Here is a 17068-nt window from a genome sequence, read left to right on the forward strand (position 1 = left end):
GTGATCCTCCCACGCGCTACGTCCCCCTGGTGAAACCCCTCACCGTCAGGTGAAAAGAAGCGGCTGGCGACTCCACATGTATGGGAGGAGGCATGTGGTAGTCTGCAGCCCTCCCCGGACCGGCAGAGGGGGCGGAGCAGCGACCGGGACATCTCGGAAGAGTGGGGTAATTGGCCGGATACAATCGGGGAGTAAAGGGGGGGGGGGAATTCCATAAAAAAAAAAAAAGTACACCGAGAGCCACAAAACCGGAGTCAGATTCCATGTAGGTGAAAACCTACATGGCCAATAAACATGATTCTGATAACGCTTGTATTACCCAGGTTCACTCTTACAAATACTCGGGTGTACATATTGACTGTTATCTGTCTTGGCGTGTCCATGTGAATTCTGTATGTGCTAGGATCCAACAGCCACTCTACTTTTTGCACAGACTCGGGGTGTTTGGGGTCAGATGGAGGGTTATGACGTTACTTCATCATGCTGTGATAGAGAGTATATTACGTTAGGTTTGGTGACATATCAGTTAGGTTGAAATCACAAATAAACATACTGGTCCACACAGCAGGGGGAAGTGATGGGGGGGGGGGGTGAGGCAGCATTTCCTCTCTCCAAATGCTCTCTAAGAAAGAAGACAATAGCTCAACTAGGAACACTATCGCTGAGCCCTCTCGTGTCCTGTACTCAGAATAGGATCTGCTCCCATCAGGCAGACGCTACAGGGTTCCAATTAACTACAGGAAAAGATGCCTGAACAGGTATAAAAACTCTTTCATGCTTCTATCAGTGAATCTCCTAAACTCAGGAGATAAGGAGGGTGTGAAATGAGGGGCTGCGTTGCGCATATTTGAATGCACTTTATGTCTGCACTTGTCTGTGGTATGCACTTTATGTCTGTTACTGCGCCGTAATGTATGTATTTTCATGCGGCAGCCTTTACGTCCAAGACAAACTTCCCTCGGGACAAATAAAGCAATCCTGGATTGTGTTACTCACTAGTCATATTACACTTTAGGAAAGCGGAGCGATTACATGTCACCACTTTAAGACCGAAAAAGCCGTGAGCAAACATCCCAACGAAAACTGGATTGTGTTTGACTCCTTCAAGGGATGTTTAGGAACCCACACTCTTTCAGTTTCAACCGTGCCTTGAAGGTGATCGTGCGGTCCTTTCTGTATGTTGTGAACTCACAGAAAGAGCAGCTGTTCCAAATGTTGTTTCATAAGACTCATACTCACGGACTTGCACACATTTTTCGACACGACGAGTCAGCTGAAGCACAGCACACAACAGCATCATCGTGGACGAGAATATGGATGAGAATTGTTTTGGAGATGAAAACGCAACAAATTCCAATGGTAACTTAAAGCAAGTCCCCCCCCCCCCCCATTTGGTGTCTGTGTGGGCATAATGACACGACAGAACTGAACCGAGTGGTGAGAGAGAATAACAGACGACAAACCGCCATCGTCACATAAAACACACCACCGCGTTTTAGAGACCATGTTTTATACGGCCGTTTATGACTCCAGCTCTTACACAATGAGTCAATTATGTAGTTAGGACTTAACTACTTATTCTGTATGAACTCCATCATGGGTTTACAGCCACTAAGGACTCCTACCCCAGTACGACCACACTAACCTACCTCACAGCGTCCTGACTTCAACACCAATTTACTCGTGTAAAATGTGTAGATATTTTTCCCTCTTTATTATGGCGGATTTTCAGAGTCACAGCAGAGGTTCGCACATCTCAATCATGTCTAACAAAATGGAACATAAAACAAACGAAACAAAACAAAAGCCAACTATCATGGGCACAGATACACAAACCAAATGAAAAGCTCATTTGCAGAAGATAAGGACAAATAGCGGGGGAAGTTAGTCACATACAGAGTAGTCAATGGGAACACGACGCACAACTACACCGACTGTGACTCTCCTGTCATATTTCTACCGTGTGTTTTTAGAAATACACCAAACGTCGTCCCACTAGCACAGACGAACCTAGGATGAACTTACCAAACACAAAGACAAGACCAACAGCCATGCCAACATGTTCCCTGGCTCTGCCAAATGAAGGAAGCTAAGCAGGTATGGGCTTGGCTAATACTTGGATGGGAGACCTCCGGGAAAACTGAGTTGCTTCCGGAAGTGGTGTTGGTGGGCCAGTAAGGGGCAGTCTTCCCTCTGGTCCTAATAAAAACAACAAATATCAAATCTCAATGCCCCAGTGCAGTGAGGGAGACACTGTGCCGTAGGAGATGCTGTCCTTCAGACGAGACGTTAAACCGAGGTCCTGACTCACTGTGGTCATTAAAGATCCCATGACACTTATCGCAAAGAGTAGGGGGTTCCCCGGTGTCCTGGCAAAATTCCCAACCTGGCTGTCTCCATCGGGCCACCTAATCATCCGCCCATGTAACTGGCTCAATGATTCCTCCCTCTCCACCTTAAGCTGATGTGGGGTGAGCGTTCTGGTGCGAAATGGCTGCCGTGCATCACCCAGGTGGTGCTACACACTGGTGGTGGTTGAAGTGAGTTACCCCCTTCAATGTGAAGTGCTTTGGGTATCTGGAAAAAAAGCAGTGCTGAGGAAAACTCAACTGTAAACAAGCTTACCTAAACAAATCCAAACAGGAAAAGCTTAACCAAGCCTAGCTGAACTAAGGTAAACGACACAAAGAAGGTGCTCCAAGTCCTTCCTTGGATATGGGTCACCAGGTGATGAAGGCTGTAGAACCCAAACATAATAATTATGATTACTGAATAAAGAATGTGTCTGTCCCCTCTTTTCAAAGTGCTGGCTGCTCTTCCAGATTCACAACATTACTTGGGCCTTTTTCTACTTCTACTTTTAGATGCAACATTTAGTCTCACGGATGGTTGTACCATTTGTGTAGATTTGGAGAGACAGTTGCAACACCCAAAAAAAAATGCTTGTGAGTGCATCTAAAAAATGTATTAACATTATAATCGTCATTGGTAATAATATATTTAGTTTTCTGCACCCCCACCACTATTCTCCCTTAGCCCCTCCCTCATATCTTATACTTCGTATTGTCCATGCGGTTTCATTTGAGGTAGGATTTCACAGAAACGCCATCGACAGAGATGCAAGTAAGACGTTCACTATCACCTTTAACCTGCTTAAACAAATCAATGTTTTGATAAAACTTTCTAAGTGTTTCTGATGTCAGCTTGCTTCTCTCGGCTGTCGGTTAGTTAAACACACTGATTCAGATGAGCTAACCTTAGCTCTTCCCAACTGCTGCAAAAGCAAGTCTTGTACCACGTCAGTGTTCAAGTTGGGGTAGGCAAACCTGGGCGGACGTTTGCAAGAGCTAGCTATATTCTGAAAACATCCTGAAGAAGAATCTGCCTCCCTCATTTCTGCACGGCAGCCTTGTGAACGTGAAAACTGATTGAGAGCAGGTAGGGACCAATGGAGATGCCGGCGTGCAAAGAACTCTCCTGATTGGCTGATAAGGAGCAGGTTTAGAGGAAGTTTTCTGTCTCTGCTTACAGTACCGAGGGCGGTCACAGACACTGGATTTCTTTCTCAGTGCATCCATTTACTTGATAGCTGTCGAAAGATGTAGAAAAAGTTAACAAAATATTCTAAAAAGTGTGCTAGGAGCGTCCGGGTGGCGTGGCAGTCTATTCCGTTGCCTACCAACACGGGGATCATCGGTTCGAATCCCCTCGTTACCTCCGGCTTGGTCGGACATCCCTGCAGACACAATTGGCCGTGTCTGCGGGTGGGAAGCTGGATGTGGGTATGTGTCCTGGTCGCTGCACTAGCGCCTCCTCTGGTCAGTTGGGGTGCCTGTTGGAGGGGGAGGGGGAACTGGGGGGAATAGCGTGATCCTCCCACGCGCTACATCCCCCCGGTGTAGTAGGTGAAAAGAAGCGGCTGGTGACTCCACATGTATCAGAGGAGGCTTGTGGTAGTCCGCAGCCCTCCCCGGATCGACAGAGGGGGTGGAGCAGCGACCAGGACAGCTCAGAAGAGTGGGGTAGTTGGTCAACTGGGGAGAAAAGGGGGGGGGTTCTAAATTAAGATGTAAATTAAGTAGTCTTCTAAATTAAAATCACTGATTGCTACTTTAAGCGTCCAATCAGGATATGATGTAAAGAGTATGTAACATTAGCTACAGTCAATAGTAGACCTAGCTCCAATTACAAACTTAAGGCAATGATCCTGTATCGGTCTGTTCACAACAGTGTCTATGACACTGTGTCCTCATTTTTTGGGGGGGATTTTTTTGTTTTTTTTGAGCAGAGCCACCCACAGAGGCTGCTGTGTTTTGTGTACATCCCAGTCCATTGCCTCGTCCTCAAGTCTCCTGGCAGCTCAGCGGTTGGCACGGCCAGCATTTTGGCTCTCGCTGAGCTATTGAGTCCTCAAATGAGGTCAGAGGGAGCTTCGTTTGGACGACTGCGAGCTTCACCGGTAAAATTAAACACGGGAACCTCAAAGTCTCCCAGTGTCTTTCTGTCCCACAACGTAGTGAAGAGGGATGAGGTTTAACGTCAGTTGAAATGAAAGCTGCTTCTTTTCAGTACTCCCCCCCCCCCCCCCACTTTCGACAAGAATGAAAAAAAGTGGAAAATTTAACGGCTGTTACCTCGCTACAGGAACACGCCATATGGATCATCTTTGTAAATGAAAAGAGAAAAAAAACTGGATTTCCTGGGTTTAACTCCAGGGCACTTCATCCTTATGTGTTACTAAACACACCATAGAGACAGTTTTACCCACCCAACAGTCAGCATCTGTATTAATTTAAAGACCAGCGGACAGCGAGCTCTGCTAATCCGGGTTAATTTCAGGTCATTTCATCTTTCATCCTTAATACTGGTTCTTCTTTCAACAGCGAAAAAAACATGGAAAATACATATAAAGCTATTTCCAGAACCAAGTCATGTTTATCCATCCGCTGGTACTTCATACAACAGTCCCAGTGTTGGGTCCATGCGAATATCCGTGTTTAGGTTCCAATCAAAAATTACAAAAACTAAATTTAAAAAATGGGGGGGGGGGTAAATAGTTCAAGTTCAAGTACATTATTTGTCACATGCACAGAAATACAAAGTAAAACATGCAGCGAAATGAAGAGGGGTACTCCGTCTGTCATTATGTGAAAATAATAAATAATAAAATAGAAATACATAAAGTAACAAAACTGTTGGTCAGGTGAATTGGCTATACTAAATTGTCCCTAGGTGTGAATATGTCGGCCCTGTGATGGACTGGTGGCCTGTCCAGGGTGTCTCCCCACCTGCCGCCCAGTGACTGCTGGGATAGGCTCCAGCATCCCGCGACCCCAGTTGAGATAAGCGGCTTGGATAATGGATTATGGATGGATCTACTACTACTACTACTACTTTCGGCTGCTCCCGTTAGGGGGCGCCACAGCAGATCTTCCGTCTTCATCTCTTCCTGTCCTCTGCATCTTCCTCTGTCACACCAGCCACCTGCATGTCCTCCCTCACCACATCCATAAATCTCCTCTTTGGCCTTCCTCTTCTCCTCTTCCCTGGCAGCTCCATATTCAGCATCCTTCTCCCAATACACCCAGCATCTCTCCTCCACACATGTCCACACCATCTCAACCTTGCCTCTCTTGCTTTGTCTCCAAACCGTCCAACCTGAGCTGTCCCTCTAATATACTCGTTCTTAATCCTGTCCTTCTTCGAATGATGGATGGATGGGAATAAAAAAATCACTCTGGTTGGTCCAGGCTGTCTCAAACAGCAGTTGAAAAGAACGGTGAAGAGAAAGAACCAGAAGTGGCGGGGCCTATCATTTCAGCATCATATCAGATGGACGGATGAGCTCTCAATCAAAAGTAGACAAGTGATCAACTAACGTCTCCAGCAAGCAAGCCAAAGATTTAGAATTCATACGTAAGGTATTTGTGCTCACAGAGAGCGATGTAAAAGTCATGTCGGAGTAGAATAACCTTAAATTCTGAGGAACATTGATCTGTTGTTCAATGTACTGATCGTAAAGCTCCTCGGGACTAACTGCCTTGTGAATTTGGGCTACACAAATAAACTGACTTGACTTGGTGGACCAAAAGTGCACACAAGCATCAGTAAAATGGGAAGACATTTTACTGTGAAAACAGCGTCCCCTGGAACAAACTTAAAACACTCCGTGTTTTGTAAAATTTGCCAGTGTTCCTTAATATGAAATGCAAATGATAATATGCCTCAGAACTTCAGAGCTAGACAACTCCCCACCGTATAGAGGTCTAGTCTTGTGGGTCAAGAACTGCCTAGCAGCGTTTCCAAGATGGCACCCGAGTGAAATGGCTCGTCTCGTGAGGCTTTGATATGGTTCAGATGAATAAGATGGATGCCAACGTCCCGACCGCATCCCCCCCATCCCTCCAGACACACTCCAAACACACACATCACATAGCTCTCTCACCTCTGTGTCTCATGTGCGTGGTGATCTGGTTGGTCAGGACCACCTACGGACAGGGAGGAAACACAGACACATTCAGAGAAGTCGGGCCTGCTTGTCGGCGATTGCAAGTCATCGCTTTGGTTGTCCCAAAAAAACATTTTGCATTGATCGCAGCACTGGAATAAACTTCCATTCTTATATCAAGGACGTCAGAAGGAGCTTGGCACTGAAGAGATCAAGGGTCAGAACCTTCACAATGTGCTCGTGGTCAAAAAATTATGTTTGAAGAGGGAGAGAGCCAGGAAAAGGTAAAATAGAAAGAAGAGTTTATCAACAATGGTTATTGTTTGAATTTAAGAGCGTGTCAGGAGTCAATATGGGCAGATGACACACGGACCATGGGATGTTATTTAGCGACAACAAGGAATTTTTATTTCTACGCTTCGTGAGGAGGTCTGAGATTAAACATCAATGGTCAAACGTATTCGAGTAAAAACTGCTGTATGTGCATTTGTCGTCATTTGAGTTCAGGTCCAACTCATCCTGGTATGGTCTGTGCCATAATGCTGGTCAATCAAGGCAACCATGACGTATCTCCTATTAAGCCTCTATATCCTCTTAATGGAACGCAATTTTCAAAATTGATCTGGTGGTGCAGCATCAGCAGTAATGCGGACGTTGTACAGGACCGTTGCGGTGAAGAGGGAGCTGAGCCGGAAGGCAAAGCTCTCAATTTACCAGTCAATCTTCGATCCAACCCTCACCTATGGTCATGAGCTTTGGGTAGTGACCGAAAGGGTGAGATCGTGAGGTGTCTGGGCTCAACCTTAAGAGATAGGGTGAGGAGCTGGGACATCCGGAGGGAGCTCGGAGTAGAACCGCCGCTCCTTTGCGTCGAAAGGAACAAGTTGAGGTGGTTCGGGCATCTGATTAGGATGCCTCCTGGGCGCCTTCCTTTGGAGGTTTACTGGGCACGGCCAACTGAGAGGAGACCCCAGGGTAGACCCAGAACTCACTGGAAGGACTACATGTCCAATCTGGCCTGGGAACACCTTGGAATCCCCCAGGGGAAGCTGCAGGGTGTTGCTGGGGAGAGGGACGTCTGGAGTGCCCTACTTAGCTTGCTGCCACCGCAACCCTACCCCGGAGAAGCGGCTGAAGATGAATGAATGAATGAATGAATGAATGAATGAATGAATGAATGAGTGAACTGACCTGGTTCTGGGTCACCGCTCGTGTGGTGACTGGCCAGCTTGTAGAGTAGTTTCTTTGATATCTTTTATATCTACGAGTGTGTTATTTATCATGTATATAACTCGTGTAACATTTATATTCACCTGGATTTTGAGTTTGACGTTTGGCTGCTTATGTTGCAGTCTCAACACAGTTTTGGCAAGGTTTTTGCTTGCTTATCTATTTTTCGTGTCTGCCTTCTTTGTTTGCTTGCCATGATCGCTCACCAGCTGGATTATCTTTGTAATCCAACTGGTGAGCGATCAGACTGTTTGGGAACACTGACCAGTGGCATGGATAGCTGAAGATGTTGTTTTGTTTTTTGGTTGTTGGTCACTGGTGTTTCTGTACTTTGTGCACTTTTGGGAGGATGTAGCTTGCTAAACAACTGGTTGCTTAACCTCATCTCCGACGACCTGTTTGAACCATTTCCATCTGGTTTCCACTCACAGCACAGAAACAGCCCTCCTTAAAGTCGCCAACGACCACCTCCTCTTCTCAGACTCTAGCCACCTCAGCATTCTCATCCTCCTCGACCTCACTGCAGCTTTCGACACCATCAACCACACCATTCTTCTCTCCTGGCTTGAATCCCCCCTCAACATCACTGGTACTGCTCTCTCCTGGCTAAAGTCATATCTCTCAAACAGAAAACTGTTAATCAGCATCAACAACTGTATCTTCTTCACTGCTCTCCTGTCCCAAGGTGTCCCCCAGTGTTCGGTGTTTGGACCTCTCCTGTTCATCCTTTACATGCTCCCCCCTTGTTAAAGTCATATGTCATCATGGCCTCCACTTCAACTGCTACGCTGATGACATCCAGCTTTACATCTCCACTAAATCCATCACCACAACAACTTACTCCAGTCTGACCAACTGCATCAGTCAAATCAAATCATGGATGCAAGCCATCCATCCATCCATTCATCATCCAAACCACTTGTCCTGCCCTCAGGGTCGCAGGGATGCTGGAGCCTATCCCAGCAGTCACTGGGCAGCAGGCGTGGACACCCTGGACAGGCCGCCAGGCCATCCTCAAATTAAATTTTGATAAAGCTGACATGATCATCATCAGTCCCAAATCCCTTACCAAAACCACTCACAACATCTGCCTCAACATCAATAACTCCACTCTGTCTCCCTCCCCTCGCATCCGTAACCACAGAATCATTTTTGACAGCAACCTCTCCTTTGAACACCACATTAATCAAATCACCAGAACTGCCTTTCAACTTGTCTCCGTCCAACATTTTCCTTCTCTGCTGCTGAAACTTTGATCCATGCCTTCATCACATCCACAACTGACTACTGCAACAGCATTCCCTACAGCTCATCATCCAAAGTCCAAAACAAACTCCAGTACATCCAGAACGCCGCTGCTTGCCTGGATGTTGCTCCCAAGGTTGAACCAGCCCAATAAAGGAGGCCAGAGGAGAGCAAAGACTTAACGCTGAAAGACGGACCGCAATTAGTAATAACAAAATGATATTTATTGTGGTGAGACAAAAGCTACAAAAGAAGTCAGTTTGATGAGGAGTTTTCTCTCCTGTCCAGATGTACAGTATAATGCTTATTTCAGGAGATTTAATGTTAATTCACTTTACTGCGATGAAGAATGCAATTCTTTTTTTTTTTGCTGGTTAAAAACAAGTTTTTGGTTGTTTCTTAACAGGTTTGATTTAAATCCCTGAAACAAGCTAAACTATTGGCCAGGACAGTGAGATAGTTTGACTAAAATGTCCTCATGTGAACTTGGTAGGTCTGAGTAATAGTCACAAGGGCTTGGCCAGCTTGTCATTATTTACCAAAACAAAACACATTCTGAGTCACTACGTGTTGTTTTAGATGCAGGACTGAGAAGCAGTGAGTTGTATTTGGAGTCGTTTACTGGCATGCCTTGATAAAGAACACCGCTGATATGAAGCCCTGTTTTGCTAAAAGAGATATCCAACTAAATGATTCATTTAATTCAGCAGTTTGAAACAGTTTTTCACAACACAAGTGAAAATAAGCTACCAGTGGAGTTAAGATGATTTCCCCCATCTTAAATGCAAATTTATCCATATTCAAGAATCTCCTAAAGCAAGCGCATGTTTGTTTCAACCCGCTGGGGTGATTTGTCTTATTCCGACTTGTTTCATAATACCGTCTCTGCTTACGTCTGGAAAGTTCTTGAAATAAGTGCAGATGCTCTGGACATGAATGGAATCAACCTAACCCCGCTGCCAGAATGTCTTCCATATTTGTAAGAAAATGAGGTTTTAATGTCGGTATGAATGACTTGTAACAAGAGACTTATTTTGCACCGTCTATCCCTTTTGGGCCTGTCTGGTGGCATGGTATCACATATTTGCCTTGTCAGAGTCTCGCTGTCGGGGAAGAAATGCAGCCAAAACGCCAGGTCCTAATTTTGGAAAGGAATCTCAGAGATGAAACAGATTGTGGTGGAATCATACCGGTATAGCCAGCTGATTATATCACGACATCTGAACTCCATTCACGCAAGTTATGTAGGACTTCTCCTCAAGCCATACTGTATGGTCGTCAACCTACGATCACTAGCCCTTAAGTAAAGCACTCGGCCTGTGTTAACGACAACGCAGCCACTCAGCGGGCAACAGTACCAGACTGTGGGCTGGGCTGGACTATCCAGGGGTGAATATGTGAAATCTTTACGAATGCAAAACCAGGCGTCTCTGAGAAAACTGCATGAGCACTCACTCAGTAAATCCTTCTCTGGGTCAATTTTCTTTTTTAAAACGAGCAACTCTCCAATCACCTCCTAAAGCCATCAGCGGTGTGAATAAATAAGGTACTAGCTGTCTAAACAGTGTCCTTAACAACGCTTTATCTACCGAACAATCGTACCGTCGTGGCTCTGGGTGTTGGTGATAAAACCTCTTGTACTTAGCCAGGAAATTCTTGAAAAATGAAGACACAAAAAAGTTCAAGGGCCACAGCGAGGTAACCTCCCCCTCTCCCTCCATTGAAAGCTGCTTGTCGGGACACATTTTAGCTGATAATGAAAGGTAGAAACACACACACACACACCACCACCACAAAACACTCAGGTTGTTTGCTTTGTCGAGTTCCAACAGCGCTCAACCTGACCACAAGCATCCATCCATGTGCCAAAACACCGGCCCAGACGTGGCACATTTGGTCCGGGTGTGATCAAAAATACTGTGTCAGGTAGACATAATAAACGGGGGTGATGTGGGGGTGATGGCGGGGGATGACAGGGGAGTTGACAGGAGCTTATGTCAACACGAGCCCGGAGTGTCAAAAGGCTCCTGTTGCTAAGTAACCACGTGTGATGGGTGTACACAACGCCCTGTGACCTCAGGCTGGACCGCCATCAGGCTGAGGTGCTTCAAGGTTCCTACGCCCCCCCTGTCCATCACCGTTCACAGATGCTCCGCCGGGGACGAAACAGAGTCTGTTTCTATAAAAACTTTATTCGTACGGGGGGGGGGGGCACTCTGCACCGCATTTTCCCTACAACCACCCACCCAGCTCCCCTTCGTATTTGCCCATTACTTCCATGCAGAGCCGCACCTTGGGGCTGCCAGCTATTCCCACCGTCCTCTGGTGGCTCCGACCAGCTCTGTTGTAGTAACTGGTGGCCAAGTGCCTTGCTCAAGGGCAGGTCAGAAGTTGTTGTTAAAGGAGGGGCTGATGATACTCGTTTAGCTTTTTCTGAATATGTGCTCTTTTTAGAGTTGTCATATTGACTTATCAATAAATATTTATTCTGAACCTGAACAGGCTCCCCGACCGACCAGAGGAGGCGCTAGTGTAGCGACCAGAACTCATATCCACATCTGCCTTCCCACCCGCAGACACGGCAAATGGTGTCTGTAGGGACGCCCGACCAAGCAGGAGGTAACGCAGGGATTCGAACCAGCGATCCCCATGTTGGTAGGGACCGGAATAGACCGCCACGCCACCCGGACGCCCCCGGTATCTTTAATTTGACCATACGACAGATTTGTCTATCGGAAAGAAGATGAGCACGCAGGCGGCATTACTGTTCTACCATCTAATTTTCACTTGAAAAGAAATATTGTGTTGTTACATAGAAAAGAAATGTCTCTCTATATATATATATATATATATATATATATAAAATTCAATAACAACACCTTTTCTTAACTACTACTACTTTACTTTATTCTGTTTCATTTTGTGTTTTTTTCCCTCCCTCTTGCCATGGTATCCAAAACAGCACTGAATATAACATTTTACTAGGATGATATCTAAATTCAAGATTTGGTACTGCGACGATCTTACACTGTTGTCCGTCTGGGGATTGGACCCGACAACCTCCGCTTTACAGACGGGCTCCTCCAAACTTAAACCGCCACAAATAATGTGTAAATACTCAGTACGCGTGTGAGCGGCTGCTCTACGTTCATAAAGCCGGTGGATCACACAGCTGATTTGGACTGTGACTCGTCAGACCCAAACAAGTCCACAAGTGCTCTTTGGCAGGATGGTAATCTGTAACACTACCCCCCCCCCCCATTCACTGTCAGACTGTTTAACAAACCCTGTTATCAGATGTAGACTGGATGAGAGATATTAATTGTGTCTCTGTTGGCTTTTGGTCCCTCCAGGGTTGCCGTGTGAATGATCACACCACTCCAGAGCACCACGGACCACCGAACAGACGGCGGCCTGGACGGCATCTCACACCACTGCTGTATGAAGGTGTATTTACTTACCGGGGCTGTCCATCAGTTAAAACAAATTAACTAAACTAATTCAACTAATGAAATCACAGCACAGTTTGCTGTGATTAATGGCGATAAATCACTTTTTTCTCCCTTTTTCTCCCCCAAGTGTATCCGGCCAGCCGTCCCGGTCGCTGCTCCACCCCCTCTGCCGATCCGGGGAAGGCTGCAGACTACCGCATGCCTCCTCCGATACATGTGGAGTCGCCAGCCGCTTCTTTCCCCCTGACAGTGAGGAGTTTCACCAGGGGGACGTAGTGCGTGGGAGGGTCACGCTATTCCCCCCCCAGTTCCCCCAAAAAATAACAATTATTACTGACAGAATTCATATTCACATCATCTTATTTACATAAGCTGTAATACCAGCAGCACCACCCGTGGCAGTAATGGTATAATAGAAGTGACAGCTATGGTTCTGTATCAGCGGTAGTAGTTTCATCAGATAGTTGGTAAAACTATAATAGTTATATTCCAACAAATGAGCTCAAATTTTCAAGTCAGGCAGGACAAAATACCCACATTTCGTGTTTATTTGGCTGACGTCACAATAGAAAAACACTTAGGTATTTCAGCACCGAGCCTCCATCAGGGCGCTCTGATGGAGGCTCGGTGCTGAAATACCAAAGTGTTTGCGGCGTCAAGCCGTAGCAGTAGAATCGCTCCTAAAGAGGAAATTCTTCAGTTTTTTCACCAGAATTTGAAGAACTTCCCAACAGCAGGGTCTGATATATGAGATCATCTGAATTCAGTAAACACAAACCTTTAGCATCATTAACCCCACTCTGTCCTGTCCTCTGCTGTGCAGCGCCATCATTTGAAATAGTTAGAAGGACATCATTGCCTGTGGGTGCACAAGAAAGCCAGGTGATGTTACGGGAGGTGGCGGCTGGAGGCACGTTTCCTCTGTTCGATACTCTGGACGAGGTCTGCCGGTGGTGAAATGTTAATCTAACTGATTTCTCAAATTTTTATGCGGGTGTGGGCTTGGCTAGTACTTGGATGGGAGACCTCCTGGGTAAACGTGAGTTGCTGCTGGAAGTGGTGTTGGTGGGCCAGTAGGGGGCAATCTTCCCTCTGGTCTTAATAAACAACAAAAATTCCAGTGCCCCAGTGCAGTTGACGGGGGCACTGTGCTGTAGGAGATGCCGTCCTCCGGATGAGACGTTAAACTGAGGTTCTGACTCACTGTGGTCATTAAAGATCTCATGGCACTTATAGCAAAGAGCAGGGGTTCCCCGGTGGCCTGGCAAAATTCCCAACCTGGCTCTCTCCATCTGGCCACCTAATCACCCCCGTGTAATAGGTTCAATGATTCCTCCCTCTCCACTTCAAGCTGATGTGTGGTTGGTGAGTGTACTGGTGCAAAATGGCTGCCGTGCGTCACCCAGGTGGTGCTGCACATTGGCGGTGATTGAAGTGAGTTACCCCCTTCACTGTGAAGCACTTTGGGTGTCTAGATAAAGCGCTATATAAAGGTAATCCATTATTATTGTTATTATTATTATTACAATTTTGAGGCGGCTCTGCATTAAGTTTGTGTCCACTATACATTTTGGACATTTTAAAGTCCTTTTATTAGCTAATGGCAGCACGTTGGAGCAGTGGTTAGCGCGGTTGCCTCAAAGCAAGAAGGTCCTGGGTTCGAGCCTCGGGGTCATCAAACCTTGTGGGTGGTCCTCTGTGTGGAGTTTGCATGTTCTCCCCGTGTCTGCGTGGGTTTCCTCTGGGGGCTCCTCCCACAGTCCAAAGACATGGAGGTCAGGTGAATCGGCCATACTAAATTGTCCCTAGGTATGAATGTCTGTGTGTGTGTATGTGTGTGTGTGTGTGTGTGTGTGTGTGTGTGTGTGTGTGTGTGTGTGTGTGTGTGTCGGCCCTGTGTGATGGCCTGGCGGCCTGTCCAGGGTGTCTCCCCGCCTGCCGCCCAATGACTGCTGGGATAGGCTCCAGCATCCCTGTGACTGGCGCGTCCTCATCTAGAAACGATGAAACACTGACATCTAGTGGTAATACATGAGTACTACAATAAATACTTGTTTGAGTTGGAAAGCAAAGTTTCATGTACCTGAAACTCAAGACCTCCAAACGAATTATTAATCCACAAGCTACAGAGGCTGGACGCCTTCAAGATATAACTGCCAGCTACGTTAAAAGCAAACACACTTTCATGAAAACTCTCTGAACTGTGACAACAGACCGGCACACCGTCGAAACACATCTACAAATTACGAGCAATTATTGGAATCGTTATGTTGATACGTATCACTGAAATCCTATTGACTGCAAATTAAAACAGCATCCCCTGTTTTGTGCATTTTTAAGATGGAACATCAAACTATGAAAATAAATACAATGACAATACCTAGTATATGTTTTAAGGCATTGCCTTTCAATGTTTCAATATCACAAGATGCTTCCAGCATGTGTAACTGTGTGACTGTTATATGTGGTTGTTTGGACCCACCAGTATTTGGTCTAGGTGTTAAGACAGGAAGAGGAACACGACCGGCCCCATAGAGGACAGCGCCCCCTGGAGATGGTGAGGCTTTGGTGCCAAGGTTCCCATCAAACGATATTCGTACGAATTGTGAAAGACAGAATTAAGAAGAGCTGAGTGGGAACACCAGTATTACAAATATCCATCCATCCATTATCGGAACCGCTTATCCTGCCCTCAGGTTCGCGGGGATGCTGGAGCCTATCCCAGCAGTCATTGGGCGGCAGGCGGGCAGACACCCTGGATAGGCCGCCAGGCCATCACACAGGGCCGACACACACACACACACACCCACAGACATTCATACTTAGGGACAGTTTAGTACGGCCGATTCACCTGACCTACATGTCTTTGGACTGTGGGAGGAAACCGGAGCACCCGGAGGAAACCCACACAGACACGGGGAGAACATGCAAACTCCACACAGAGGACGACCCGGGACAACCCACCAAGGTCGGACTACCCCGGGGCTCGAACCCAGCACCTTCTTGCTGTGAGGCGACTGCACTAACCACTGCGCCACCGTGCCACCCAGATTGTATTACAAATACAAATCCTAAAATACTGCAACGTGTTTGAGCAGTCAGAAGTACACAAGTTGACATGTTGATAACGAGACTACGCAATTAAGAGTGATGGAATCAAAATGACCAAGCCTTTCCTGGCCCAAACATGAGGAGAGAGTTTTGATTTCCTTAAAACCAATTATCAGTCACCTAATTCGACGTTCATTTTTTTCAACTTTTCAAAAATTCCCTTAGTTTGCGTAACATTTGGACAGAAACATGGCTCGGGTCCTGCTGAATGACACTTCGGCAGTCGGGATGCTTGCTGGCGCTGCACTTCTTACCAAGCTCCAGAATGACCCCTATTCACCACATCACCCGGATGTCCAATCTACACAACTTCGACTAGCCAAAGAAAGCGATGACTTGCACCTGATCTGGTACCTTCGAAACGGGCCCTCGGGTTAACCCCACCTATCTGGTTCGCCGAGAAGGACCGAGTAAGGATCCAAATATACATTTCTGAACACCATTGAACACTAGTATTATCAAATTAGGGGGTGGGTTCGCTTACGGGGATGTGGAATCCGTGCGCCAGATATTTGAGGGTGGACGCTTCCTGTCCCAGCATGATGTTGCGGTTCCAAAGGTTCCCGGGCAGGCTGATGTCAAACTCTTTTCGGATCACCGACGCCACTGAGTCCAGGATCACCAGACCCGCTCTGTTGGAGATGATGTTCTCCTCCAGCTTCTCCAGTCTGGACACAAGCACAGTTTAAAAAAAAAAAGAAGAAGTATTTACTTAAGATTACTGAAATACGTCTCACTTGAAGCTGAGTAAGGAGCCACTGGGTGGATTGAGGTCTTTTGGTATACAGTTTAAAAAATTAGGAACCAACAGTCACAAACAGGTAATATATGAACAATGTGGTACTGGAGGAGGAGGAAATACACCTAGAGTTGGGACATTTTAACATGTATAACAAGAGTAAGCTTTAGGATCTGGAAGATTTTATTTCTCTGTATGCCTCCACTTCTTCTCTCCTGAGTCTTATCTTACCCGCTCACAGACCTCTAGCTGCCACACACACACACACACACATACATACATACAAAGATCAGCCAAAACATTAAAACCACCACCTGCCTAATATTGTGTAGGCCCCCTCGTGCCACCAAAACAGCTCCGACCCATGGAGGCATGGACTCCACAAGACCTCTGAAGGGGTCCTCTGGTATCTGGCACCAAGACGTTAGCAGCAGATCCTTTAAGTCCTGTAAGTTGTGAGGTGGGGCCTCCATGGATCGGACTTGTTTTTTCAGCACCTCCCACGGATGCTCGATCGGATTGAGATCTGGGGAATTTTGAGGCCAAGGCAACGCCTTGAACTCTTTGTCGTGTTCCTCAAACCATTCCTGAACAATTTTTTGCACTGTGGCAGGGCGCATTATCCTGCTGAAAGAGGCCGCTGCCATCAGGGAAATACAGCTACCATGAAGGGGTGTACTTGGTCTGCAACAGTATTTACATAGGTGGTACATGTCAGAGTAACATCCACATGAAGACCATGACCAAAGGTTTCCCAGCAGAACATGGCCCAGAGCAGCTAACTGCGTCTGCCGGCTTGCATTCTTCCCATAGTGCATCCTGGTGCCATCTCTTCCCCAGGTA

At 46.5% G+C, this 17068-nt stretch overlaps 1 protein-coding gene across 1 annotated transcript in view; it reads right to left on the reverse strand.

Annotated features, from left to right (window-relative positions):
* rad51b (RAD51 paralog B) overlaps positions 1–17068 on the reverse strand; it is a 138121-nt gene that overhangs the window by 111981 nt on the left and 9072 nt on the right. The window contains exons 6-7 of the mRNA XM_056294354.1: positions 15971–16154; positions 6446–6488 (exon numbers count right to left, since the gene is read on the reverse strand). Coding sequence (XP_056150329.1) covers positions 6446–6488; positions 15971–16154 — 227 coding nt within the window. The remainder of the gene's footprint in view (positions 1–6445; positions 6489–15970; positions 16155–17068) is intronic.

Source organism: Lampris incognitus, chromosome 15, assembly GCF_029633865.1.
Source record: "Lampris incognitus isolate fLamInc1 chromosome 15, fLamInc1.hap2, whole genome shotgun sequence".
Classification (NCBI taxonomy): domain Eukaryota; kingdom Metazoa; phylum Chordata; class Actinopteri; order Lampriformes; family Lampridae; genus Lampris; species Lampris incognitus.